Source organism: Thamnophis sirtalis, unplaced genomic scaffold (assembly GCF_051295495.1).
Source record: "Thamnophis sirtalis isolate CommonGarterSnake01/CBP01778 unplaced genomic scaffold, rThaSir2_p1.2 scaffold_2, whole genome shotgun sequence".
Lineage (NCBI taxonomy): Eukaryota > Metazoa > Chordata > Lepidosauria > Squamata > Natricidae > Thamnophis > Thamnophis sirtalis.
In genome coordinates, this window is record NW_028261382.1 from 142,823,987 (window position 1) to 142,851,160 (window position 27,174).

Genomic DNA, 27,174 nt, shown 5'->3' on the forward strand with positions numbered 1-27,174 from the left:
TATATAGGAATCAGAGCTTATGTATGTTAATATTCCAAGAAAAAAAAATATTCTTCCTCCTGCCATTCTGAGTTAAGTTACATATACTGTATATAACATAGATGATAGATAGATATAGATGACAGATAGATGATAGATAGATAGATGATAGATAGATAGATAGGATGATAGATAGATGACAGATAGATAGATGATAGATAGATAGATAGATAGATGATAGATAGATAGATAGATAGATAGATAGATAGATAGATAGATAGATAGATAGATAGATAGATAGATAATAGATAGATAGATATAAAACAGAATAATATGTCCTATCTTAGATTCAGATGCAAAAAATTATGCAATTCATTCATTTATTCATTTTTTGTAAAACAGTCACAATGGGAATTGGGCATGAGCCATATATCATACTTTGAACTTTAAAAACCCTATAATTTAGGGTTATATAATTTATATAACACTAAATTATATAACCCTAAATTTATAATTTAGATATTTAAATATAAACAAGTTATATATTTCTTTCATTCATTATGAAAAATGTTAAGTCTACCATCACCACCACTGCCACCAAAAAAAAGAGAATACAGTAAAGTCTGATGATTAGTTCAATCTTCATTTGGATTATTTCCTAGTCCAAAAGCTCATCATCTGAGTGAGGTTGGTGTGATGCTTTCTGGGATCCCAGTTTTTTTTCTAGTTGAAAGGATATCAGATCTTTCCTAGTGATTATGCCAACAACTTTATTCTGCAAATCAACTACTGTTAAGTGACGAAGACCCAGAGATCGAAATATGATGTATGTGCGTTGCAGTGAGAAATGAGCTTGAACTGATACTGCTGATTTGTTTATATATGGATCCTGAAAGGTAAAATAAAGAACAGATTCAGAGAAAAAGATTGGGAAAAAAATCTCGCTGGTAGTTTAAAATGATAAAAAAAGAAACAATTACAACAACAATTGGAACCAGAATTTCAGTGTCTAAACAAGGTGGTTATTAAATGAGTCATACCAAATTTTATGATCTTTTTTGGCCACAGTTAAGTGAATCACTGAGGTTGTTAAGAAAATCACATGGTCATTAAGTGAATCTTGTTTCTTCAACTGACTGCTTGTCAAAAGCAGGCTGGGAAAATTGCAAATGGCAATCATTTGATCCAAGGATGTGGCATGTTGTTCGATTAGAGAAAGATCAATAACTATATTTATCAATAAGTGGAAACTCTTATAGACTTTTTGCTTGAAACAAAGAGAAATTGTGATTTATTTGAGGATTGAAAAGAACTTTATGGAAAGAAGGAAAGTGTGATGTAACTTTAGATAGCAAGGGTAAAATATAAATGCATTTACAACCACAGTCAATTTATTTATTTACAATTTTTTCTCATTTTCTTTCTTTCTTTTCTAATATTTGTACCGTTTTTATCTCATTAGAAATTTCTTTGATAAAAATTACATTTTTAAAAAATAGCACATTTTGCAGAGGGGTAGTCAGACTGGTATGATTTTTTTTCATTCATCAGCCCCCTGATTTTCATTGCTATATTATTAGAGGTATAGTTATAGAAAGGCGGGGGGGGGGATGAATGCAGAATACTGCACCTTCGTGGTTGCATAGAAATCAAATATTGACTTTTAAAGGATATGTTCTATTAACATTGCATCTTTTTGATAATCTGAAACATTTTAATTGCTGACCCACATGCAATGCTTGTTTTCTTCTTTCCTTTTTCCCCTTTGTTGGCTCATTGTATCAACATCTGTTATGTTTATATAATATGAATTAAAACTCAGGAATGCTGTTTGTACTCAGTTACTTTTGTTGAGAGTATATCGTCCCAGGATTGGCAGTGTTTATGTAAATCAGTGTAACTGACACAGCTGTCATAAACAGAAGAGAAAATATAACAAACACATTGTAGGCAAAGGAAATGTGTGCTTTTAGAATTGCTTTCACTCTTACTAGATTGATGAAGAGTTGTTGATATTGAGGGTCTGTAGTATAGCAAGCCAACATAGCAGTCATCCACTGCTGATTGGGTAATTTCTCAGTTCTGATCTGGAATATACAGTATAATTACAAGAATAATACAGTGTAATTATATAGCATACAAACACTCCAACTGTATAGAGCAATTCAACCAGGTTGGTTTTATAGCAAGAAAAAGAAAACTCTGGAGCACTGAAGAATGCATGCATTTTTTTTTCATTCTATGATGCAAAATCCGTGTACAAAATTCAATATTTACTTACAATTTTTCTCTCTGAAAATCATTTTCCTATGTAGTTATTTTTTTAAAAAGCAACAAGTGCTTTTTTAAAAGAATAAGATATATTAGAAAATTTATTACATAAGATTAATAAAATTGCAAAGCCCAGTAAATCAAGAGCTGCTTAAGTTTGAGGAGAGAATACAAGCCAATAATTATGTATAGATATACGGTACTTTGTTTTGCAATTGTTGTAATTTATAAGTCTTCATAAATACAGCAATATTCTGAAACAAGTTTATTATAGCAATACATAATAAATAGAAGTAGAACAATCATGGAATAAAATATTCTATTTTTTGTGAATATATCAATTCATTATTGGTGAATAAGTGCAATTCATCAAATAATTTAGTCCACAGATGGAATAATTTTGGAGCAAGTGTTTGGTAATCAAACAATCATATACTAAAGAAAGAAATAAGGAAGCTTGCTTCAGGAAGAATACCATTTTTGCAACTTGGGGAGCTATTTAATCTTTGTTAAAATAATTAGGGTAGACTAAGAAATGTACTTCATTCACAACAAAAAGCAGTTTTTAAGAAATAAAAAGAGGAACAGTGGATAGAAAAATAGGTAAACTGGTTGGTTCTTGTTTACATTTTTCAAGCACTGACAAGATTTTTGAGGACAGATGTCAGTATGGCTTTAGTGATGTCAGTGGCAATAGTAGATAATTACTATAATAGAACTGCACAGTTGTATATAAATTATCTCTAAATTTCTTGTGAGATCAGGAACTAAATTTTCCTATGAGGCACACTGAAGCTCTATCCTATTATTTTATTAATTAAAAATGGCTTTATAACACACAGCTGCAGGTTCATGTTATAGAAATACAGTTGTGGGCCAAACAAGGACTATCGAAATGTAATGTATAAAGTCTCACTGGAGTAGAATAATGAGGAAGGAAGCAAGGAAAGAAACAAAGAAGGAAGCAAGCAAGCAAAGAAGGAAGCAAAGAAAGAAGGAAGATACATCAACTCACAGTGTTCTATACTATTTATTTTAAAACCTAAAAATACTGCATTATTTCCATAGTGAGCAATCTTCCCCTAACTAAATTTTTCATATGAGAGACAATTAAACAAGAACGCATATATTACCTTCTGATAGGGCAGAAAAGGTGGATGGGATTCAGTGTCTTCCATTTCAAAAATGGTCTCATTTTCCAGTAGCACACAGAGCTCAGGCCTAGTTCCACAGAAAGAACATTTATCACCAGATGTCCATGTCCAAAACTTCTATGAGACTTCTATGAGAATGTTTTTGCTTTGTTTTCTTTTTAATTGGCAAAATTTTGAATTTGTGGACTTAAGTTTTTTGAATTTTGGATTGATGTTCTTATCATATTTGGTCCTGCTAGCTATGGATTATGGGATCCATAGTTCAAAGTCACTTGTGGACCCAGCATAGATCATAATCTCTGCATCAGGATAACAGCAGTGACAGAGTTTTGCACTTGTACACTTTTTTAATTTCCCTGAAAGATGGGAAGCCTAAGGAAAAATCTTTTTATCTTTATTTCAATGTTTATTTTTAACAGACTTGCAAGTACTGATACACACAGAGAGAGAAAGAAAGACATATATATTCTGATAATTAGTTTAATACAGTAAAGCATATTTAAAACATCAGAGAATACTGAAAACTATTCCTTATATTAATAAGTATAAGGTATGGATAGGTGATCATTCATATAACATAGAACAGTGATGGCTAACCTTTTTGGCACAGAGTGCCAAAAACGCACACATGCACACCCATAATGCAATGCACGCATGACTCCCCCACATGTGCCTGCCCCCAAGCATACGTTCATGACCTCCCACGTGCGCCATGCACATGCAACCCTCACTTCTCCCTGCGCATGCTTTTGCGACCCCCTTTGAATGTGCAGGTGACCCCCTGTGTGCCCTCTGGCCCCATGCAGATGCACATGACCCCCCATGTGCGTCCTTTCCCCTCCACAGATGTGCCCCACTCACACACACATGGACCCCAGCCCCTGCGGATGTGTGCACAACCTGTGCATGTGTGCCCTGCCCCCCGTGCATGCGCAGCAGAGACCTGAAAACCAGCTGGCCATTGGGAGATGCGTGCATGCACGGTGGAGCTGAGGTGGGGCGACAGCTTGCATGCCCACAGAGAGGGCTCTGCATACCACATGTGCCACAGGTTCGCTATCACGGACATATAATAAACAGCATTAGATTAAATTTTGATCTTATCTAGATATCTATAACATCTTTGATCTTTATTTCATGCCCATAACACCTATGTATGTCAAAAGAGACACCTCTTCAATTTTCAACCGATTGATATATAAGCATACATGATATGATCCCAACTTGTTTGCTGGAAAATATTACTATTAGTAATTAAAAACCCAACATGATACATGGTACATGTAAAGGCATAAATTGCAAGCGCATAAAGAAAGAAAGAAATCCACCAGATCAAGAACTTTAATCAAAATAAAAAAACCAGCATTGTACCACTAGTCAAGCTTTGTCCCTTTCAGTTAAATATTAATATAACTGCTCTTTTTGTCATCTGCCCCTCCCTTGATCCTCCCTCCACCACAGATGTCTTGGGTACATGAGCAATTTGATTTCACTTCACCAGTTCACTTGTTTCAAACATGAATGATAAATAAAAAATAAATTAATAGTTTGGAATTATAACAAAAATTTAGGGTTATAATTTATTGTATCTGAGCATGTAAATATTTTTAAACTAGTAGTTGTTTATTATACTAATAGTGGTGTTTTGGTGAAGTTAAAATGTATGATCCATTGAGTACAATGGTAAAGAACACAAACATTGGTTTAGCATAAGAGTTTGACTAGCAGATTCAAAATTATTCAGCGTTGGTCTGAAAAAAACCAGTAGGACATCACAGAGGAGTCAGACTTTAGGGGGGGTGGGAAATCTATGTAATGAAAAAGACATATGTACACATATTGAAAGAAAGAGTTAGAACACAAGAGAAAAATGAGTGTCCATTGTTTGACTTAGACTCACTGAAGTCACACTTCAGAAATATAACAAACTTATTATTTGACGTTACATATATCCTTCCTATCATGTCTTTAGGTTTTTAAAACAACAGCCTGAGCATGTTTCACTATATTTTTGCATTAACAGGAAGTTTTAGAGATCAGATATTGAACTGGCAATTGTTCTTCTATTCTTTATTTATTTAGAAAGGAAGAAATCGCTTTAGTAAAAAGTATATTTTACAAAATAGTCTGGCAAAGTGATTTAGCATTTCCATTTCATGGTATAGCCTTTACAAAACAAACATCCTATACGCAATTAGAATAGAACACTATTACTTCCAACTCTCACATTAGATATTAACTTTCCCATTGCTTATGCTGAAATCTATAAGCTTGGGAAATGTTTTTTGCATCAACCCTTGTGGAAATGTCCATTTATCTGTTACATATTACAATGATAGAAAATTTAAGAAATTGTTTCAAGCCAGCTACAAAATATATACAGAGTTTAGAGTCTTTCTGCACAACAACATTATGGCACAATAAAGTCTGTATGTCTAATAAAAATGCCCAATTCATACCAATTTACTGGTCACCCAGATGATAACAATATTGTAATATCCAGTAGCTAGTTTAATTATGGTACCTCATTTCTTTTCAAATTCCATCTTTTCAAATGCAATCTTTCTTCATGATTCAGTCTGTCATTCAAATATATGGCAGTTTCACAATGCTTTCTTTTTCTAGAAAGTGCCAGGATTTCATTTGCTCAAATTCACATTATTATATCTCACTCTCCCTACCTTCCCTAACTAGTTTCCAAATACCTCATAATTATAGGAGATAAACTGATGGATTGTAAAAATAGAAGAAAAAAGCAAACTGCTAGCCCGTTAGTCTACTATTTGGGGGGCAAGGGAGAATGATGGAGTGTTATCTTCCAGTCTCACACATTCTCAGCAGAAATAGCAGAGGAACCTGGAAACAGGCAGGAAGATCACATTTTCAACCACTTAAATGAGGTGTAGCCAATCTGATGCCCTCCAAATATTTTATGATTCGGTCTCAGACTGAATCCCAACTAGCATAGCCAATTACAGAGATAATGGTCTAAAACATCTGAAAGGTATTAGTTACCAGTAAGAATAACAAATCCTTAAAAGTCTTCTCATAATCATTAATTGCACTTCATATTACATTTCCATTTTAGTCTCCAAGTGAAATCTCGGTGACCTGTTTCTCACAATCAAGTACATTCAAGATTTTGTCCCTTCCACAGCTTTCGGTAGCTATTCAAAACCAGACATGGGCTTCACCAATTGACTGGCTGATATTTTGTGTTAAATATTAGTTAAATGTTTGTGATGCCAGTAACACCCTCTGGCTCTCTGATTGGCTGAGAGCTCCAGAGGGTGTTGCCGGCTTAACGTTACTGTTGATTGGCCGAGGGACTGACGTCAGCAGTTGCTGTCTCGTCCCCGGCCAGTGATTGGTTTAAAAAGAGTATAAATACCTTGGCGCGAGTTTTCGTTCTTTGAATCGCCGTCAACCTGAATAAATAGTGTTCTTAGTTGAAACCTGGCTGCGCGTCGTCCCTCCGTCAAAACTTAAAACTGGCGACGAGGATGGGATCCGGCGATTCCACGCAAGCCTAGGTTAGAGTACAGAGAGGTTATTTCAGCTAGCTGCTGTAAGTCGCTATCCGCGCCGGCACCGAACGCTGAGGGAAAATTTTCCTATCACGACCTCCGTCACTCCGCTCCTCACACGTCAGCCTACTGAACTCTTAATTAAAATGAATTCATTGCCGCCTTTCGCTCCTTTCGGCTCCGCCGGCGAATCCTGGGAAGGATTCATGGAGCGTTTTGAAACTTATTTAATCGCTACCAAAAACCAGGCTCAAACAGATGAGGAGAAGTGCAGCTTCTTCTTATCATGCTGCGAACCCTCAATGTTTGCCTCAGCCAGAGCTATGGCTGCTCCCAGACCCGCATACAAATTAGGCTGGGACAACTTGATGGCGAAATTGAAGGGACACTATGCCCCAACGCCGTCCAAAATTGCCCGCAGCTTCGCGTTCAGGAGACGAGTACAGAAGCCGGGGGAGACGATCAGTCAATTTTTAGAGGCCCTGCGCACTGTGGCGGCTCAGTGTGACTTTTCAAACCTCGAAGAAAATCTAGTCGAACAGTTCGTGTGCGGAGTGCGGGATGTACATTTAAGAAGCCGCATGTTCCGTCATCACGACATTACACTACTCCAGGCAGTAGAGATCGCCAGAGCAGCTGAGCTCTCTGAGCAATCAACAGCAGATTTGGAGCGGCTACAGCTGTCATCTCACACGGCACCGGCCTCACAAGTACATGACATTGACTATGATGATTTTACACCTTGTGAGGTCCGGGAGCAAGACAACATCGACCAAGTCCGTGCCCAACCACGGCGAAAGCCACCTGCTCTATCCACAGCCGCACCGCAAAACTCCAAGGTGCCTTGCCTTAGCTGCGGAGGCCGCCACGACCGCCAAACCTGCCAATTCAAAAACGCAATCTGCCGCCGCTGTCAGAGGCAGGGGCACATCGCCCAAGTGTGCCGAGCCTCCTTGCCGGCCCCTGCCTTCTTCCAAGCTAATGAGAGAACCAAGCCGCAGCAGCACCGCCAGCAGCCACCGAAACCAGCTCGCAGAGGAGATGACTGCCACACTGTTTCCGAACCGCAAGAAGTGGAGACTTCCATCAATCAGGCCTCCTCAGGCAACCGCAAAATTACAGCCAATGTCCACCTGGCAGGTCAGCCTTGCCAGATGGAGGTGGACTCTGGCTCCTCACGATCGTTATTGTCATGGGACATGTTCTCCCATCTCTGCCCTACAGTTTCCCAAAATAAGTTAGCCCCATCCCGGGTACTCTTAAGGGACTACCAGGGAAAGTTGATCCCTGTTCTGGGATCCTTTCCTATTCCTGTTAGGTATGGCAAGTTTGAGGGAGAGCTGCCAATCATCATTGTAAAAAATGACTTGCCGGCTCTTCTTGGCCTTGACTGGTTTCAGGCACTGGGATTGTCCATAGGGGGGGTGCACCAGGTAAAACTTTCAACAATTGAGGACGTCCTACAGGAGTTCTCTGATGTTTTTGATGGACAGCTCGGGTGTTACAAGGGGACCCCCATCTCCCTTAGTTTAGATCCTCAGATTGCTCCTATTAGGCTGAAAGCCCGCAGGGTGCCTTTTGCCTTAAGGGCCAAGGTTGACGCCGAACTTGACAAATTATTGGCGCAGGGTGTCATCGAGCCAGTTGATCATGCTCCATGGGAGACACCCATAGTTCTTCCGGTCAAGCCGGATGGCTCGGTGAGAATCTGCGCCGACTACAAGTCGACGATCAACTTGGCCCTTCAGGCAAACCCCTATCCAGTCCCTGTTGTGCAACACCTGCTCCATTCCTTGGGGCAGGGTTGCATATTTGCCAAACTGGATATGGCGCAAGCCTATCAACAGCTCCCGGTGGATGACGATGCGGCGGCTGCCCAGACCATCGTCACCCATCGTGGGGCTTTCCGTTGTCGCCGCCTACAATTCGGTGTGTCCGTGGCCCCGGGGATCTTCCAAAGCCTCATGGAGCGCCTGCTCCATGGACTTCCGGGGGTAGTTCCATATTTCGATGATGTTCTGATCGCTGCAACGAGCCGCTCAGAACTCATCGAAATTTTAAGGAAGGTCCTCTGTCGTTTCAGGGGCGCGGGATTAAAATTAAAAAGCAGCAAATGCTCATTTGCTGTCCCGAGGGTAGAATTCTTGGGCTTCTTAATAGATGCCCAAGGCATTCACCCTACACCCTCTAAAATTGCCGCCATTAAGAACGCCCCTGCTCCCACCTCCAGGGCGGAGCTACAGGCGTTCCTAGGGCTGCTCAATTTTTACGCCCCCTTCATTCCTCACAAGGCGTCACTAGCCGAGCCGCTGCATCGGTTGCTCGACCGATCCGCGGCCTGGCGCTGGGGAAGCCGCGAAGCGCATGCGTTCGCGGCTGTCAAAGAGACGCTGACGTCATCGGCAGTCCTCATTCAATATCATGATGGGATGCCCCTGACGTTAGCGTGTGACGCCTCCCCATTTGGTGTAGGGGCGGTTCTGAGCCATATCCTCCCTAATGGCTCAGAAGCCCCTGTGGCCTTTTATTCCCGGACACTCTCCTCGGCGGAGCGCAACTACAGTCAGATCGACAAGGAGGCTCTGGCTGCAGTGTCCGGGATTAAGAGGTTCCACGACTACCTCTACGGTCGGCACTTTACCCTTGTCACCGACCATAAGCCACTCCTTGGGCTTTTGGCGGGGGACAAGCCGACTCCCTCCATTCTATCCCCCCGCATGACTCGCTGGACGGAGTTCCTCGCAGCGTATTCTTATACGTTGCTTTACCGTCCGGGCAAACAGCTAGGGCATGCAGATGCCCTCAGCCGTTGCCCACTACCGGAGACGGACACCGCCCCCGTCCCCTCTCTCTCTGTCCTCTCCATTGCCGCCTCCGGTTTTCCACTCTCTGCCGCGGACGTAGCGGCCCACACAAAGGCCGATCCGGTCCTGTCCCAGGTCTCTTCCTGGGTATTAAGGGGATGGCCAGCAGACAAAGTGGCCGAGGGCTTCCAGCCCTTTAAAAATCGCCAGGCCGAGATCTCCCTCCACGGGGGGTGTCTCATCTGGGGGGATCGGGTGCTGATCCCCACCGCGCTCCGGCCACTAGTTCTGGATCTGCTCCACAAGGACCACCCAGGCATAGCACGAATGAAGGCATTGGCCCGTAGCTATGTCTGGTGGCCCTTGCTGGACACAGAGATAGCGGCCCATGTAGGCCGCTGCACGACCTGTCAATTATCCAGGCCCAATCCCCCAGCCGCGCCTGCTCGTGAGTGGGAGGCTCCGAGAGGCCCATGGTCTCGCCTCCACATCGATTTCGCTGGTCCCTTCCACGGCCAGAACTTCCTGGTTGTGGTGGATGCCTACTCTCGGTGGGTGGAGCTGGTCCTTATGGGCTCTACCACAGCCGAGAGTACGGTCAGGGCCCTACGGAGACTGTTCGCAACCCATGGGTTGCCGGACGTGGTGGTCTCGGACAATGGGCCCCAGTTCACATCCACCACTTTCCAGGAGTTTTTGGCCGAGCAAGGGATCCGGCATGCGCCCATAGCCCCGTACCACCCGGCCAGCAATGGCCGGGCAGAACGGGCGGTCCGCTCAGCAAAGGAGGCACTGAGCCGCATGGACCGGGGTGACTGGCAGGCAAGGGTGGCGGCTTATCTGCTAAGCCAACATTCCACCCCCTGCCCAACTACCAACAAAAGCCCCGCGGAGCTCTTGATGGGCCGGCGCCTGCGGACTTCCCTGGATAGGCTTCACCCGCTCTATTCAGGGGATCAGCCGAGCAATCTGGGGGTTCTCCCTCCCCGGTCCTTTAAGCTAGGGGATCCAGTGTGGGCTCGGTCCTTTGCAGGGGAACCAAAATGGGTGCCTGGCTCTATCGTTGCCCTGACCGGCCCATGTTCTTTTAGGGTCCAATTGGCTGATGGATCCCAATGGAGACGCCACCTGGATCAACTGAGGAGGCGTCTCCCGTCGCAGGCTGGTGGCCGCGAACCCCCGAGTGACAACACCGCAGCACCGGGGTTGCAATGTGAAGCCTTCGCCACTCCAGGCCTCAACCTGCACCAATCACAAAGTCCTCAATCCGAGAGACTGCAACCAGGGGCCTTCGCCACACCAGGCCCCCTCCTGTATCAACCACAACATTCTCAAACCGGAAGACCGCAAACAAGGGCCTTCGCCACACCAGGCCCTGCTTACCCAAGCGCCAACCACAGAGACGCCAGCCCAACAACTCAATCCGAGGACACTACCCAGAGGGCCCCTCTTACAACCAGTGACGCGCCCCCACGGCTACACCTACCGTTACCGTTGAGCCCGCCTTCTGGGCCTTCCCGAAAGGGCGTGCCTCGGAGCTACACTCCCTTCGGGGAGGAGCTACCACGAGGAGGTCCTCCTCCGCCGACGACTTCCCCTGAACTGAGAAGATCTGGGCGGGTCCGGCGCCGCCCAGCGTACCTTAAGGACTACGCATGCTCCGTTTACGGGCATGCGCAGAACTGGGGGAAAGGGGTGTTAAATATTAGTTAAATGTTTGTGATGCCAGTAACACCCTCTGGCTCTCTGATTGGCTGAGAGCTCCAGAGGGTGTTGCCGGCTTAACGTTACTGTTGATTGGCCGAGGGACTGACGTCAGCAGTTGCTGTCTCGTCCCCGGCCAGTGATTGGTTTAAAAAGAGTATAAATACCTTGGCGCGAGTTTTCGTTCTTTGAATCGCCGTCAACCTGAATAAATAGTGTTCTTAGTTGAAACCTGGCTGCGCGTCGTCCCTCCGTCAAAACTTAAAACTTTGTATTGATTGATTTTATTTGTATGTGAAGAGCTAACTCTTTTCAAATATAATTTTGATAGGTCATACAAATTGAATAAGGTAATTGTGTAGGTGATAAAATGTAAAAATAACAACAGTATCAAGAGTTGCATATGTTTAAAAGAAAAATTGCCGCTCAAAAATATTGTATCCAAATTTAATGATGATATTTACCTGAAGGAAGGACAAGAATGGATGGAAAATAATCAAGGAGAGAATCAACCTGGAACTAAGGAAAAATTTCATGAATGTTAGAACAATTACTCAATGGAACAACTTGCCTCCAGAAGTTCTGAATGCTCCAACATGGGAAGTTTTTAAGAAGGGATTGGAAAATCATTTGTCTGAATTGATAGGGTTTCCTGCCTTATTTATATTTCATGGGAAAATACATAGAAAAATGCCATTGGCAGAAAATCCACAGGGTTAGGAATAGGTCTCCATCAATTTGGAGAGGAAAATGGACATCGCAAATGGATTCAGAACACATCAGTATGGTTAGGAGGATGCATAATTTTCAAGCCTGCCTTATCTACAATTTCGATAAAATACATGAGAAAATCGCATTCATGGAAAATCCATTTAGGATTAGGGTTAGGTCTTCATGAATTCGTAAAGCGAAATGGATATTGCCAATGGACTGAGAACACATGAGTATGGTTTGGAATGGACATTCCTTTTGAGCCTGCTTTATCTACATTTTCTGAGAAAATACATGGAAAATCCCATTCACCAAAAATCCGCTTAGGGTTAGGCTTATGTGTCCATGAATTCAGGAACCTTAATGGACATGGGATTCAGAGCCCATGGCTATGGTTAGGAGCATGCATACCTTTCAAGCCTGCCTTATCTACATTTCCTGTGAAAATACATGGAAAAATCCAATTTGCCCAAAAAAATTAAATAGTCCAATTACTTTTCAATTTTAGACAATATAAGACAACTATAGGATCAATATTTCTATTTTTTTCACATATACGACACCAAACTGCTCTTGCCTCAAAAACTCTTACAAATTGCAATTCAGCTACATCTGTTTTTAACTGACCTTTCAGAAATTTAATTCCCATTCTACATTATTTTTATTTGTTCTGAAGAATGTGCTGCTCATGTAAAAAGTGAACTCTTGATGCTTAAAATAATTTTAAAAATCATCTTTAAGATCTTATATAAAATCTTTACCCAAGCACTTCTCTAAACAATAGTTATAAAAGCCCTGCATAAAATAAAACTTGTGCATAAGTACCTGTGTGTGTATTTGCATTTCTCAGATTATTTCTATTTAGAATACTAAATAAGAAAAATCTGTTCAGAATTAAGAAAAAAATACTTTTTAACTGCATCAGTTTATAGACAGATGTTCAAATGCACATCAAATGTGGGAATCCAGGCTGTAGTACAAGACTGGAAATCATTGTTCATAGGTCAAAAATGTTACTGTTGTTATCTTAATAAAGTGCTTAGTAAAGTGTGTACCCTATGCTTTCTAGCAGTAGTTAGCATTGCTTCATCAAGTGATACCCACAAGAGAGACATGTTTTTATATCACTAATCTAATTTCTCTTCTTTTGCCATTCTCCTGAAAACCTGTAAATAGTGCAATCAATGCCTCAGACCATTCCTAGTTTTCAAAAATATTTTTCTATCTTTGCATGACATTAATTTCTATTAATCTGATTTAATTCCATGATGGCCAAGAGACATTTCTTGGTACACAGATGACTTACTCTCTGGAAACAAATATTGTGGGGGTAAGACACCCATAACACTCCTCGGTGTGTATGTGTTCTGCTAAAATACAGCCTCTTGTGCCTTTAAATGGCTTCTACTGTACTGCTGTAAAATGGCTTCTACTGTACAGCGCAGTGGAGTTGCCATGGTAACAACTTCACAGTACTCCACAAGAGGGCTTCCTCTGGTAAGGGGGAAAATCCAATATTAGAAATTACATTTGGTCCAGACATTTTCTCACTATAAATAAATACCTAGGCAACACCAGGTTATCGGCTAGTTACTTTCTAAAACAGGGCAGTTGGAAAATATTACAGATTGAGTGTTATTGTGTGAAAATATATAAGCAATGTAAGAACTCCTCTATGAGATTCTGCTACAGAGGACAGCATATATTCCAAAGTATTGCTTTAAATACAAAGTCTTTATGTTAATTATGACCCAAACCTATTCATAATATACTTTATAGCATTGATGCAATAAATTATATATAGAAATAACAATACAATACAATAAATTTGAAAATTTTTACCAGATCTTTTGTACTTCTGTACTCAGCAATTGAAGCAATTCAGAGAAGATGAGATTGGGAGATTTCATTCAACATAATTATTTATTTGGTTTTGTTTTGTTCATCTGTTTTTCTTTAGAATAGATATTATGCAGAAAGCAGTTGGATCAGTTTAATCACAATTCCATCAATATTTATGGGATCTTCATTATTTATATAAGAAGTTCAGAATGGTCAGACATCTTTCCTTTATTAACATTAGTTAATTGCAAAATTATTGTACTACTCAAGTTACTAAACATGAGCATCTCACTTTTTCCTAAAAATGGTGAAGATCAATAACTGTTTTTGAAGGAAGAAAAAAAATTATGGGATTATCCAACACTAGATGTTGTAACAAGAACTGTGACCTACATATCAACTCTACATTTTTGCTCAGGCAGCACATATCCAAAGCATTCCCTTACGCTTCTGAAACAAATTGGCCCCATATCATTTTGGCTTAATAAATTTTTTATTCTCTTTGTCAATGAAAAGAAATCACTAAAAATCAGCCAGAAATATATAGTCATAAATAAGTTATTTCTGTCTCGAAGGTTAACGCAGCTTTAAGTTTTCAACTTTGTCATATTTTCTAAACTATAATGTCTTCAATTTACTTTCAATTATGCAACATGCACTTTACTGGAGGGAAAGCATGTTTTAGCTAAACAATGTAGTTTGGTTTTAGTATTCCCATGGATCATTGTAAAAATGTTTCTCTCAGCAATAGTGTCATTATTGTTACTAAATACAGCTGCTCAGCCATCATTAATACAGATGATTTTTTAAAACTGATTTGTCTACTGAGAAATTAGTTCAGGACTATGGCTACAATCAGGTAATCTTTAAACCATCAAGTTCTTTCTCTGTCATATTTCTTGTCCTGCTCTCACACCTTCTTCCTATTTTTAATACTCTGTTGCAACTGAGTATGTATGGGTAGAACGATTTCTCCAAAGAAGGAAAGCAAACTGCGATCAACTGAAGTTTTACTATTTTGGTACTACATAGAAGATGTTCATGTAGTTATGACTCAAATGCTAAGTATTAGCATCAGTTCAGATAAAGATTAATTCTAGGGTCATTTAAATATTGTTTATATAGCTTCAAGAAACTTCACAGTCCTTTTCCTCATTGCTCATTGTTCTTTTCCTGCTGGGTAGGTTCTCTAGATTCTTCAATATTTTTTCATTGTCAATTTTATAGCGTAGAAAGTCCAAGAGAGTTGCTGGAATTCACACATTAGAAATTTGATACCATATATTTTGGGGGTTATTTTCGGTAAAGCAACACTGATTCTGTAAAGAAAGCTAAACCTGCAAAATATTTTTTATAATAATGAACCATGAGGAATATCTGGAAATAAGGGATGAAAGAATCCTCTAATGATTACAATAACACTTCAATATTTATGACCTAAACTGTGGTTTAAAAAAAATATCCAGGAGAAGAGAATAATTCTAAAATGCTTCTTTATTTCATTTTCAAAAGAATAACAACGTCACTTGCCATAAATGATGTTGTTTTACTAGTATAAACCCATCTCAAAATTGGAAATAGAAATGCTTGGTATTTAAGCAAATGACAATGTTTAGACATTTTTTTCTGTTTTGCAAAAAGGACAGAGAGGAAAGAGAGAAAAAGGGTTTCTTGATTCCTTCCATTTCTGCAGTGTGTCTTCTCAACATTGTTCTAAGCCACTTTTACAAATGGATAGAAAATATGACTTCCTGGGCGGGACTTACTGATGGAAACAGCTAAACATAGCTGCTCCCGAGTTACCAGTCGTGTTATCTGTTCAGATGATCATCTATCAGACATCTGACAGACACCTTACTCTTCGGGAAAAGAAGGGAAAGGAGAGAAGTTTTGTCGAGCAAATGCCTTTCTGATCTCTGCAGCTTCTGTGTCTGCAAAGAGAAGGGGGGCCAGCTGAAGGCAGAACTGTTCCGTGCTGGAATTCTCCAGCTGCTTTGCAGCTCAAAGTAAGCTCCCTCCCACTCAGATCAAAGATTGAATTACTTCATTTCAAAACGAGCAGAATTTGTATGCGAGAGCATTAATTGTTTATTTAAATCCTAGCTTCTTTTTTACAAGAACCTCTTCCGTTATTTTATTTATTTAAAGAGGTGTCTAAAATGGCGACGAGCCAGCTGAATTGCTGAGTAACAATGTTTATCTAGTTATATGGAGTTTCAAAACTTCAAAGAAAGGGAGTGAATTATTTTGCCTCACAGCCGGCCAACAGATCTTTATTAATTAGTTTCACTTTTAAAGTTTTAAAAGACTCTTTGCGAATATAGAGACATTCAAAACAGTGGTGAATATGCTGAACTGTTTCGTTACAATGCTTATTTTTTGAAACCCTCTGCAAAGTCCTACGAAGTTTATTTTTAAAAAAAAGTACCTCTTTCCACAACTGTATAGTGGGCCAGTAGAGTTTTCCTAATAGCTTGAAGATAAAATTTGGAATGGCATCAAAACCAAATCCTAATCTGAAACCGCCCTCTTCTTCAGCCCCCAGAAGTACATCACCAATACTTGGTACAAAGTCACAGCCACCGCCCTCTATGCCCCCTACTGGAGAGTTACTAACGACAGAACTCTTCCTGAGAGAACTGAGTGAAGCTCATAACATGCTGACAATTAAAGTGGAAAACAAACTGAAAGAGTTCGAAGAGGAGATAAAAGGGGAGATAAAAGAGGATATATAAGAACTTAAGGCTGACTTGTATGAAAAAATTGATACCAGGGTTGCTAAAATAAAAGATGATATGCTGGACTTGTAACTGTACTGACAGAACATGTTTCTGGAATTGAAGATAGTCTAGAGGATCTTAACGAAGCTAATATCAATTTGACATCCAAAACTGAGGTGGTGCAACAAAAAGTTGAAAACGCTGAAAAAGAAATTATTATGATACAGTACAGGCAGATGGAGCTGGCATTAAGAGTAAGGGGGTTGCGTGAGGATAAACAGGAGAACTTGAAACAGATTCTTTCAGAAGCTTTTGATTGTCTGGTGGGAAGACCGGGGTCTAACTTTGACTGGCAGATCAACAAAATTTATTGCGTTAATTCTTGGGTGGCAAAACAGAAGCAACTCCCCCGAGATATAGTTATATATTTCACTACAAGAGAGCTCAGAAACATGATATTACAAGAGTCTTATAACACTAGGCTCCAAATTGGGGGCCAGGATTTGACTGTTTTGAAAGAAATACCACCTCAAATACTAAGAGCCAGGAGAGACTATGCTTTTTTAGTGGAAGAACTCAGAAACCGTCAGATACAGTACAGATGGGACGCACCATTTGGTATTATACTTACATTTGACAGGCAAAGATATCGTCTCAACTCCGTATGGAAAGCTCGAGATTTTTATCACAATATTTTGAAGGCGGGACACCCTGCACCATCTGGATCTGGAGAAAGGCCACAAGAAGGACAAGACAGACAGCAAACAACACAACTACCAGACAAGATGTACCATCTCCCCTCCCTAGAAGGGCAAGGTGTTATGGAACAAAGACCCAGCCGTATGACTACCAGACGAATGGAAAAACAAGCTAAAAAGCAACAACCTCAACAATCACCGGCCATCGATCAAGGAGTTACAGCAACAAGCTCAGAAGCCATGGGAGGAGCTAGGCCAAAGGTTAAACAGGCCATGCAGGAGGCTCTAAAAAAGCTTCAGGTAACCAAAGATGACAACTAAGATTTTAACATGGAACATCAATGGACTGAATTCTCCACAGAAGAGAAAGAAAATATTTCACTATCTTAAACAGTTTAAGAATGATTTAATTTGTTTGCAAGAAACTCATATCAAATCAACTGATCAAAAATATTTGATTAACTCAAAACCTGGTCAACATTTTGTAGCTTCTGCTATGGAAAAGAAAAATGGTATAGTTGTATACTTAAGAAAAGACATCAAAGCTGAATTAATTGAAGCAGATCCCTTTGGAAGATATATCGCGCTAGATCTAATCTTAGAAGGGAAAAAGACTTTACTTTTGGGAATTTATGCTCCTAATCAACAGCAAGACGGATTCTATAGAAATCTTCATGCTAAATTAGTACAGTGGGACTATAGGTCTTCTATACTATTGGGTGACTGGAACGGTGTGATAGACACTAAAAGAGATAAGAAGACCTCTCGCCCAAATACTAAAATGCGAGCCAAACTACCCAAACCTTTTTTTGACATGATGGACGACTTTGAATTGAGAGATATTTGGCGAGAAAGAAATGCAGAGGAATATGACTTCACCTTCTTTTCTGATAGACATTAATCCCTTTCAAGGATTGATTTTATACTAATCACTAATGATTTACTTTCTAGGGTGAAGAGGACAAAGATTGCAGCTAGGGTCCTTTTGGATCATAACCCAGTTTGGATGGAATTGGGAAGGGCAGTGCAGGCAAGAAGGTCTTGGAGACTGAATGAAAACTTATTCAGATATGAAAAGTACATTAATGATTGTAAAAAATTGTTATCTGACTACTTTGTTTTGAATATGAATAAGGGTACACCTATGGAATTCATATGGGATGCAAGCAAAGCGTATATGAGAGGAGTGTTGATGAATATAAATAAAATACATAGACATAAACAAGGGCTAAAACGAACAGAATTGGAAGAGGAAATTAAGAGGAAAGAGTTGGAGTTAACAATGAATCCAGGCGATACAAAGGTTAAGGAAGCTATCACCATATTAAAATCTCAATTTGACATATTGATCTCTGACCAGGTAGCCACTAGTTTATTATATGCAAAACACAATACTTTTTGTAACGCAAACAAACCTGGCAGATGGTTAGCTTATCAGATTAGGAAAAAAAGGAAAACTCGAAATATAACTAAACTGATTTATAGAGGGAAGAAGGTGTTTCAACAGGAGGAGATTCAAAAGGCATTTCAGGAAATTTTTACAGAATTGTATAAAGGGGATAAAATTAATGGTTTAGATATAGACAAATATTTAAATAAAGAGAAAATACCCTCAGTTAGAGAAGAGCACAGGCAGAAATTGAACCAAGCAATAACCTCGGGGGAAATTTTGCAGGTAATTAAGCAACTAAAGTTAGGGAAAGCACCAGGTACAGATGGTTTGACAGCGGTTTACTATAAAAATTTACAGTTAGAAATGATAGAACCTCTTAGAGAATTATTTAATAAGATTCAAACGGAAGGTAAGGTGCCTCCATCTTGGAAGACAGTGTTTATATCTTTGATACCCAAAGAAGATCAAGATACTACCCAACCAAAAAATTATAGACCTATCTCATTACTTAATGTAGATTATAAAATTTTTACTAAAATACTAGCAAATAGGTTAATGCTGGTTATTCAACAATTGATACACACCGACCAAACAGGTTTTATACAGGGGAGACAGATGAAAAGCAATGTTAGATTAATCATTAATGCATTCGAATATTTGGGAAAGAACAACCAAATCCCTGCTGCGTTCATATTTTTGGATGCTGAGAAGGCCTTTGATCGAGTTAAGTGGCAATTTTTGTTGAAGATATTGCAAAAAAATGCAGATAGGAGATAGCTTTTTACAGTCAATTAAAGCAATATACCAACAGCAAACAGCACAAATTATAGTCAATGGAAGTTTAACAGACCCTTTTCAAATTGGAAAAGGTACAAGACAGGGCTGTCCTTTGTCCCCACTATTGTTTATTATAACTTTGGAAGTATTGTTGAATAAAATACAGGGCTTGGAGGGTCTAAAAGGGATCAAGATTAGGCAGCAGGAATACAGAGTCCGCGCTTTTGCGGATGATTTGGTCATAATATTGGAACAACCGCAGGAATCTAGTATGGTTTTAATGAATACGATTAATCAATATGATCAAGTGTCTGGTTTTAAAATAAATTTAGGAAAAACAAAAATATTAGCTATAAATATGAATACTAAACAAAAGGAAGAACTAGGAGGGATGCTAGGATGTGAGGTAGTCAAAAAAGTCAAATATCTTGGAGTTAATATTTTAACTTCAAATGGGAAACTATATAAGCATAATTATGAACCACTTTGGCATAGTATACAGACAGAGATGAAAAAATGGAAGAAATTGCACTTATCTTTGTTGGGTAGGCAGTGAAAATGAACATCTTACCAAAATTTTTATTTCTCTTCCAAATGTTACCCATACTTAAAAAAGATGCGAATCTTTTAGAATGGCAGAAGGGTATCAACAAATTTGTATGGGCAGGAAAGAAGCCGAGGGTAAAGAGGAAAATAATGCAAGATGTACGCGAGAGAGGAGGCTTGAAATTACCTAACCTAAAACTATATTTTGATGCAGTGGCGCTATCTGTAATTAGTGATTGGACTCATTTAACTAATGATAGAATATTAAATATTGAGGGACATGATCTGGTATATGGTTGGCATGCTTACCTGTTATTCAACAAAAAATTGGATAAGAATTTTAAAAGTCATATTTTAAGAAATGCTTTACTGCGGGTCTGGAAAAAATACCAATATAAATTAAATGACAAGATACCCATGTGGGCAATTCCTAGACACGCAATTGAAAATATGAATATAGCACAAAAATAGGACAGAATTACTTACAGACAGCTTCTTACCTCGGAAAGGGGGGTACTACAATTAAAATCTTTAGAGGTATTAAAAGAGGAGAAGGTAGTTCAAACATGGTTCCAGTATGGGCAATTACAGGCTAGGTGGAAAATAGATCAAAAAATTGGTTTTATCCAAGTTGAGGATAATTTGTTTAAACAAATAAGAGATCAAAGCTTAATGCATATAAAGAGGATATATAATGTATTAATACAGATGGATTCGGAAACAGAATTAGTTAAAGATTGTATGATAAAATGGGCTCAAAATATTGAAGAACCAATAATGTTGGATACATGGGAAAGAATCTGGGTAAGAAATGTGAAATTTACACAAGCTCAAAATCTGAGAGAAAATTTTTACAAGATGTTTTATAGATGGCATTTAGATCCTAAAAAGTTGGCTTCTATGTATCCAAATGTACAGCCTAAATGTTGGAGGTGTGGTTCTCTCGATGCTACGTATTATCATATATGGTGGACCTGCCAAAATGTTAAGGCATTCTGGATAAAAATATGGTGGATTATGCAAAATATCTTTAAAAGAAGGATAAAGTTTACTCCTCAGTTATTTTTACTAGGTATATGTACTGACTTTACAGTGGTAGAGACTAACTTGATTCTGCACCTAATAATGGCGGCAAAACTGTTGGTGGCGCAATATTGGAAGAAGGAAGATTTGCCTACAATTCAAGAATGGACATTGAAAGTCACAAACTTAGCCGAGATGGCTAAAATATCGGCATATCTTAAAGATCACTCAAATGAGAGATATAAACGAGACTGGAAAAAATGGATTGACTATATACAAAATAAATACGGGACCAAGAAATTCCAGTTAGCCTATGCTTAAGATCAGAAATGATTTAAATTGTTTAAAGTTAGTTCAGCAAGAAGAAGCTAAGGTCAATGTAGAACATCATTAATTTCTTTATTTCTTTTTTCTCAATAGATTTTAGACTGTGTTTGTTAAAAATCCATACCGTGTACGGGTTCTGGGAAGTCGGGGGGGAGGAGGAGGGGGTAGGGGGGGTGGAGGGAGGGAGGGGCATACAAAAAAATTGTACTTCGATGTTTTAATGATTGAGGAATGATGAAATATTTGTGTGTTTTAAAAGAAATAAAACCTTTGAAATAAAAAAATATATATTTTAGACTGTGTTTGTTAAAAATCTATACCGTGTACGGGCTCTGGGAAGTCGGGGGGGAGGGAGGTGGGGTGTTGGGGGGGAGGGTGGGGGGAGGGGGATATATACTATGTGTTAGATTTCAAGGTAATGCGATTTCACATGTATACTGTTTCTCTTTAATTTCTCTGTAAAAATAGGACAAGCTGAATACATTGACATATAGTAGAAATACACCAAGGGGAGGAATAGTGGGATAGAAGAAAGAGGGGTAGAGAGGGCGGGAGAGAGGATGGGAGGGAGGGTGAGAAGGAAGGGAGGGAGTGGACTGGGAGAGAGGAGTGGTAGAGGGGAGGGGAAGTAGGGTAGAGGGGAATGATGGAGGGAAGATAGAAAGTTGGAGGGGGGTGGAAGAAAGAGGTGTATGGAGAGTGGAAGAGGTATATTGGGTTTCTATTTTTGGGGATATTGTTGACAAGTGTGATTATTGTTTAATGTTGTATGGCCCCGGCTTTGCACAGTATATATGTGACTGTATGAAAATGAAAAATGGAAAATAAAGAAAAAAATTATCCCGGAAGAAAAAAGAAAATATGAGGTCCTACTATCTTTTCCCCTATGACTTTGGGGAGGAGTTAAAGGATCTTTCTTCCTCTCCGTAAATCCATTCAAATGAACTCTTACCCCCCTTTTCAGTTAAGGTGTCACGGGTGTCAAATTCGCCACATCATATTGCCATCATGTGACATATCCAGGGGTGGGATTCAGCTGGTTCTGACCAGTTCAGACAAACAGGATGTTAATTTTACATCTGGTTTGCTGAACCAGATCAAATAGTTCTAAGTTTAATGAATAATTTGGTATTTGCTTAAAACACTCAAATGATATGGATAATTTGATCTTTTTATCCATTACCTTGAATATGAAAGAGATATCTAATTGCAATAATATCTAATTGTTTTAAACATTTGTATTCCCCAAAGCTATGGATCAGTATAATTCCAATCCATTCTACTTTCTGTTTTACAAGGTACATTTCCTCTGTCATAGCTTTATGTCCACATAAATTCACTGCTCTGCTTTGGGGCAGCCTAGATTCCACACACATCCATAGCATTGCAAAACTTTCCTCAAAAGCTGCTATTCCCTCAACTTCCTAAAGGACCATGCATGATAATTTGACTTCTGAGGAAGCACCTGGGCAACTCGGAGTATGTACAGAAAGTATGTGCAACTTCCATTGGCCTGAGGAGCATTATAAATCATTTATACTATGTCTAAAAGTGGGTATTGTTTTAAGGAATTTAAGCAAGTGATTTTATTCTTTAATATCCTCCTATTTACAAATGCAAAAGGGAAGGGCTAAAATATCTGGACCCACTTAACGCTAGTGGGTCAAAGGCAGTTCTGGAAAACATTTTTGGCAGCTTTGATGTAAAGCATTTTTTTATTTTGAAGTGGGGAAGGAAAAAGAAAATCTAATGACTTTTTATTAATGGCTCTAATACATTTTCAGAAAGAAAACTATTTTTTCTCCTGAGGACTTAGGTTGAGTTTCATCCTACTATGTTTAATATATGCTTCATCTTACATAAATTAATCTTGCTGTAGATGTGCTGGGGACAAAAAAAAACCAATGCCTAAAAATGTTAAATTATTTTGCATTCCTATTCCTCTGCAAGCAATTGTAGTGTTTACCTAAAGTTCTTAAATTGGCAATCATTGTTCTACCAACATCAAATACTCCATTGGGGGGTGGGGGAGAAAAATCCCAGATCCCAGATTGGTTTAAAGGTGTCCTGAATCAAAAGCGTTACAGCTATTTTGTATTTCTACAAGTGCAAGTGGGCAAAACCAGGATGCTATGATACATTTCTAAATGATTTACAGTGGACAAGATTACAGCACATCTCCCAGTTACAATAATCCCAGATCCAAACTCGGCTAGATGAAGTCAAGGCTTCAGATACAGAAGAGGAGCTGTAGTGTACAAGATTACGTAAAGTTAACTTTTTCCCCCCAGAGGAAAGATGGATATTTTGGGCATGAAAATAAGATGATAAGACACCTAAAATACTTTGCAGGTCAACAAGTAGCAATTGGGTGAGTCAAGTCAATACTAATTTTCTGGCAAGCAAAGACACGCTAATTTGCCTTTTTGATTCTCTGCAGAAGTAGATGTCCCACATGCAATTATCTTTGATGCCTATAATTCATCTGACCACCCTCTTCAAGGTATGCATGAGATTTCACTGTCAATCAGTAGACTCTCCTAATAAGAAAGCTGCTTATGTAGAAGTGCCCTAAAATTATCAGTTTTGATATGAATTCCTGATAACCATGAGCATTGGGGAGGAGGTGGTAGTAAAAATATCTGTCATCAATTTCCATAAATTATGTACTTGACTGATAAGTTGGATCATCAGGCCCAATTATATAATGGTGGAATTTGTGTATTGACATCATCAGGCATGTGTCTTCTTTTATATATGTCACCTCTAGTGGTGAACAATGAAAATCAACTATAGCACAAAAACTTTTTTGTGAACCTTCCCTACAACAAAATCCACAAGTATTGCCATTTTCTTTCCTTAATGTATATCTATTTAATTCCTGCAGCCATGCTTAGGATGGTAAGCCATCCTAAGTATTAGGTCTTTCCTTTGCTGTTTGAATGTTGATCTACTTTATCTTTTTTTTAAATGAACTTGGATACAAATAAGAAAGGTGGCTACTGATTTCCCCTCCTTCCAGTTGTATGAGAAGTATGACTAAAGAAATGTTTCTGTCTTTTTCTGGAATGCCTTCAAGTCCCTAAGATTTTATTCTGTTTCTAATGTCGTATTGGACAGTAATTCAGAGTAACACACAAAGAACCCTATATGTCTAATATTGGATAAAGCTATATACACTGTTGTTTCAAGAGCAAACAGTTGTAGCTTGCAAGGCATCTACTCATAATACACTGTGTTAAATTATAAACAGAGGGGCTACTCTAAGGAGGAATGTAGTGTCTTACTTTGTAATTGTTCCCAGAAACACCTTGGACTGGTCTGGTTTAGATTTGTAAACTACTGGGAATCCACTATGGCTGGTGCTGGCAAGGACCTGAGCCAAGAAAGCAATGTTTTCCTTTAAATTGAGGACTCTGACGTGAGGTTTCATGACATCTTTGGCAGCAAACAATTCCAGATTTAACCTGAAAAATACAAAGCAGACAGGCATAATTTATTTAGTAAACAAGAAACTAGGCATGCAATACCATTTTAACATATGATGGTTTTATAGTGTGCTAGTGAAGTACTTCAAGCTAAAATTAGGTTTATTTATGAATATTTTGTTTAAAGCATAATTACCCAATAAAGTAGTGATCAAGCATAGCCTTCTTTCCTATGAGTAAAATCCATGATAAATTTAACCAGATGCAAGCCATGTTTTTTTTTTACTAGAGGACAAGCACCTTTCATCAATTTATTTTTTTAGCTTTTTGTTTTAACATCCTAACTGAAAATGAAATGCTTAGAAAATCACATTCAGTTAACAAAATGTTCTTGGAGTGAAGAAAAGTATGACAAAAATATAAATAAATCTTAATTTTATAATACTAGAATAATGATTATGTATGGGTGACACCAATTGTCCAGTTCAATACCCTGCTTATGTCAGTAACCTGTGAGAATGGTTGGTGATCTTAAAAACCACAAAAAACTGCTTACGCAATGAATAACAACATTTGTGCCATGATGGTTTCATTTAGAATATTTTTAATAACGTAATAAAATCTCCCACAATTTTCATAGAGTTTTCATCTACTAAGAAGATATAAAATCTGCTGGCCTTAGAAGTAATAAGTTATTACAATGCAGCAAGGCAATTAAGTCACACTTAAGATATTTGGGTATGGAATTGGGTATGTCTAGTTTGGAATTTGGTATGTCTAGTTTAATGGAAAGAAGGATTAGGGATTATATGATAGCAGTGTTCCAATATCTCAGGGGTTGCCAAAAGAAGAGGGAGTCAACCTATTCTCCAAAGCACCTGAAGGCAGGATGAGAAGCAACCTAGAGCTAAGGAGAAATTTATGTTAGAACAATTAATCAGTGGAACAACTTGCCTCCAGAAGTGGACGTTTTTAAGAAAAGATTGGACAACCGTTTATCTGAAATAGTATAGAATTTCCTGCCTGAGCAAGGGATTGGAAGGGAAAGGGAAAGGGAAAGGTTCCCCTGCGCATATGTGTGCTAGTCGTTCCCGACTCTAGGGGGTGGTGCTCATCTCCATTTCAAAGCCGAAGAGGCAGTACTTTTGTTTCTTTTAGAGAAAGATATATATTTCTCCAGACTTGATCTACAATGAAATATCTTAAACTAGAATTATCATAACTAGGTGCAAGGATCCTGGCATTCAAAATAAAACATCAGAATGTTTTGTATCATTTTGCTACCATCTCATGGATATCCAGATGCTTGCAGCCGACGTATAATCCTGCTATAAACCTACGAGAACATTCCTCTGGACTAATTTTTTTTAATAGAATACATAGCCATAAGGATCAGTGCAAAGGAACAGTTTTATTCATTCATACATTTTACCGTAGTTTGTGTTCTAACTCAAGATATTCACTTCATTTGATGGGAATGTTTATCCGTTATTTAGCTAGAGATTTTCATCAGAACAACATTGGATTTTAGTTTACTTTCTTGTAAACCATTTTTTATTATGCTGAGTAACTATTAAACCTTATATAAATATATTTCATGAGTTTATTTTGGAGATGGCTTTATTTTCATGGTAATTGCCAGTTTCATTTGGTTAGTTCAGCAATGTTTGGATTCTGAATTATATACAACACTGTAGGTTTGCCTGTTATTATTAACTAGATCTATGACTAAATCATATTGGTTGTTTACCATTTATGACTTTTTTGCAGTTATTCAGTGCATCTAGTTTTGCTTGGAAAAAAGTAATTAATGTTCCTACTTATAAGGTTATGTTTCATATTCACATTTTGATTCTTTACATTGTTGAATGTTTATATTTCATTTTTGTACACCATTTAATAACTAAATAAAAAACTAGAAAAGTCTCAGTTCCCCTTTATATTTGATTTTCTTTTCTTTCAAAATGAAGGAAGGATTCTAGCAATGTCAGGTGATAATTCTCTCAGGTTATATAAAAAGAAAGTTGATTTGATTGTTCAGTTACAAAAGCAGGTGGGAACTTAAATTTGAAATATATTTCACGTAATTTAATACATGTGCCACTTGTTCCTCCACAGAAGAAGTTAGTGGTTTTTCAACTAGCAGTAGAACAGATGAGACATAACATTCTATATGTATTCTGAAGAGAATGCAAGCCACAAATGCAACCAGAACAAAATCATTTTGAGGTTTTTTGAAGGCATATATCTTACTTGAATCCATCATCTGT

At 38.7% G+C, this 27,174-nt stretch overlaps 1 protein-coding gene across 1 annotated transcript in view; it reads right to left on the reverse strand.

The window, feature by feature from the left end:
- Positions 1 to 284: 284 nt before the first annotated feature.
- LOC106539084 (chloride channel protein C-like) overlaps positions 285 to 27,174 on the reverse strand; it is an 84,237-nt gene continuing 57,347 nt past the window's right edge. The window contains exons 13-16 of the mRNA XM_087703865.1: positions 24,764 to 24,943; positions 3,384 to 3,471; positions 1,971 to 2,066; positions 285 to 868 (exon numbers count right to left, since the gene is read on the reverse strand). Of these exons, the coding sequence (XP_087559991.1) occupies positions 638 to 868; positions 1,971 to 2,066; positions 3,384 to 3,471; positions 24,764 to 24,943 (595 nt within the window). The 3' untranslated portion in view covers positions 285 to 637. The remainder of the gene's footprint in view (positions 869 to 1,970; positions 2,067 to 3,383; positions 3,472 to 24,763; positions 24,944 to 27,174) is intronic.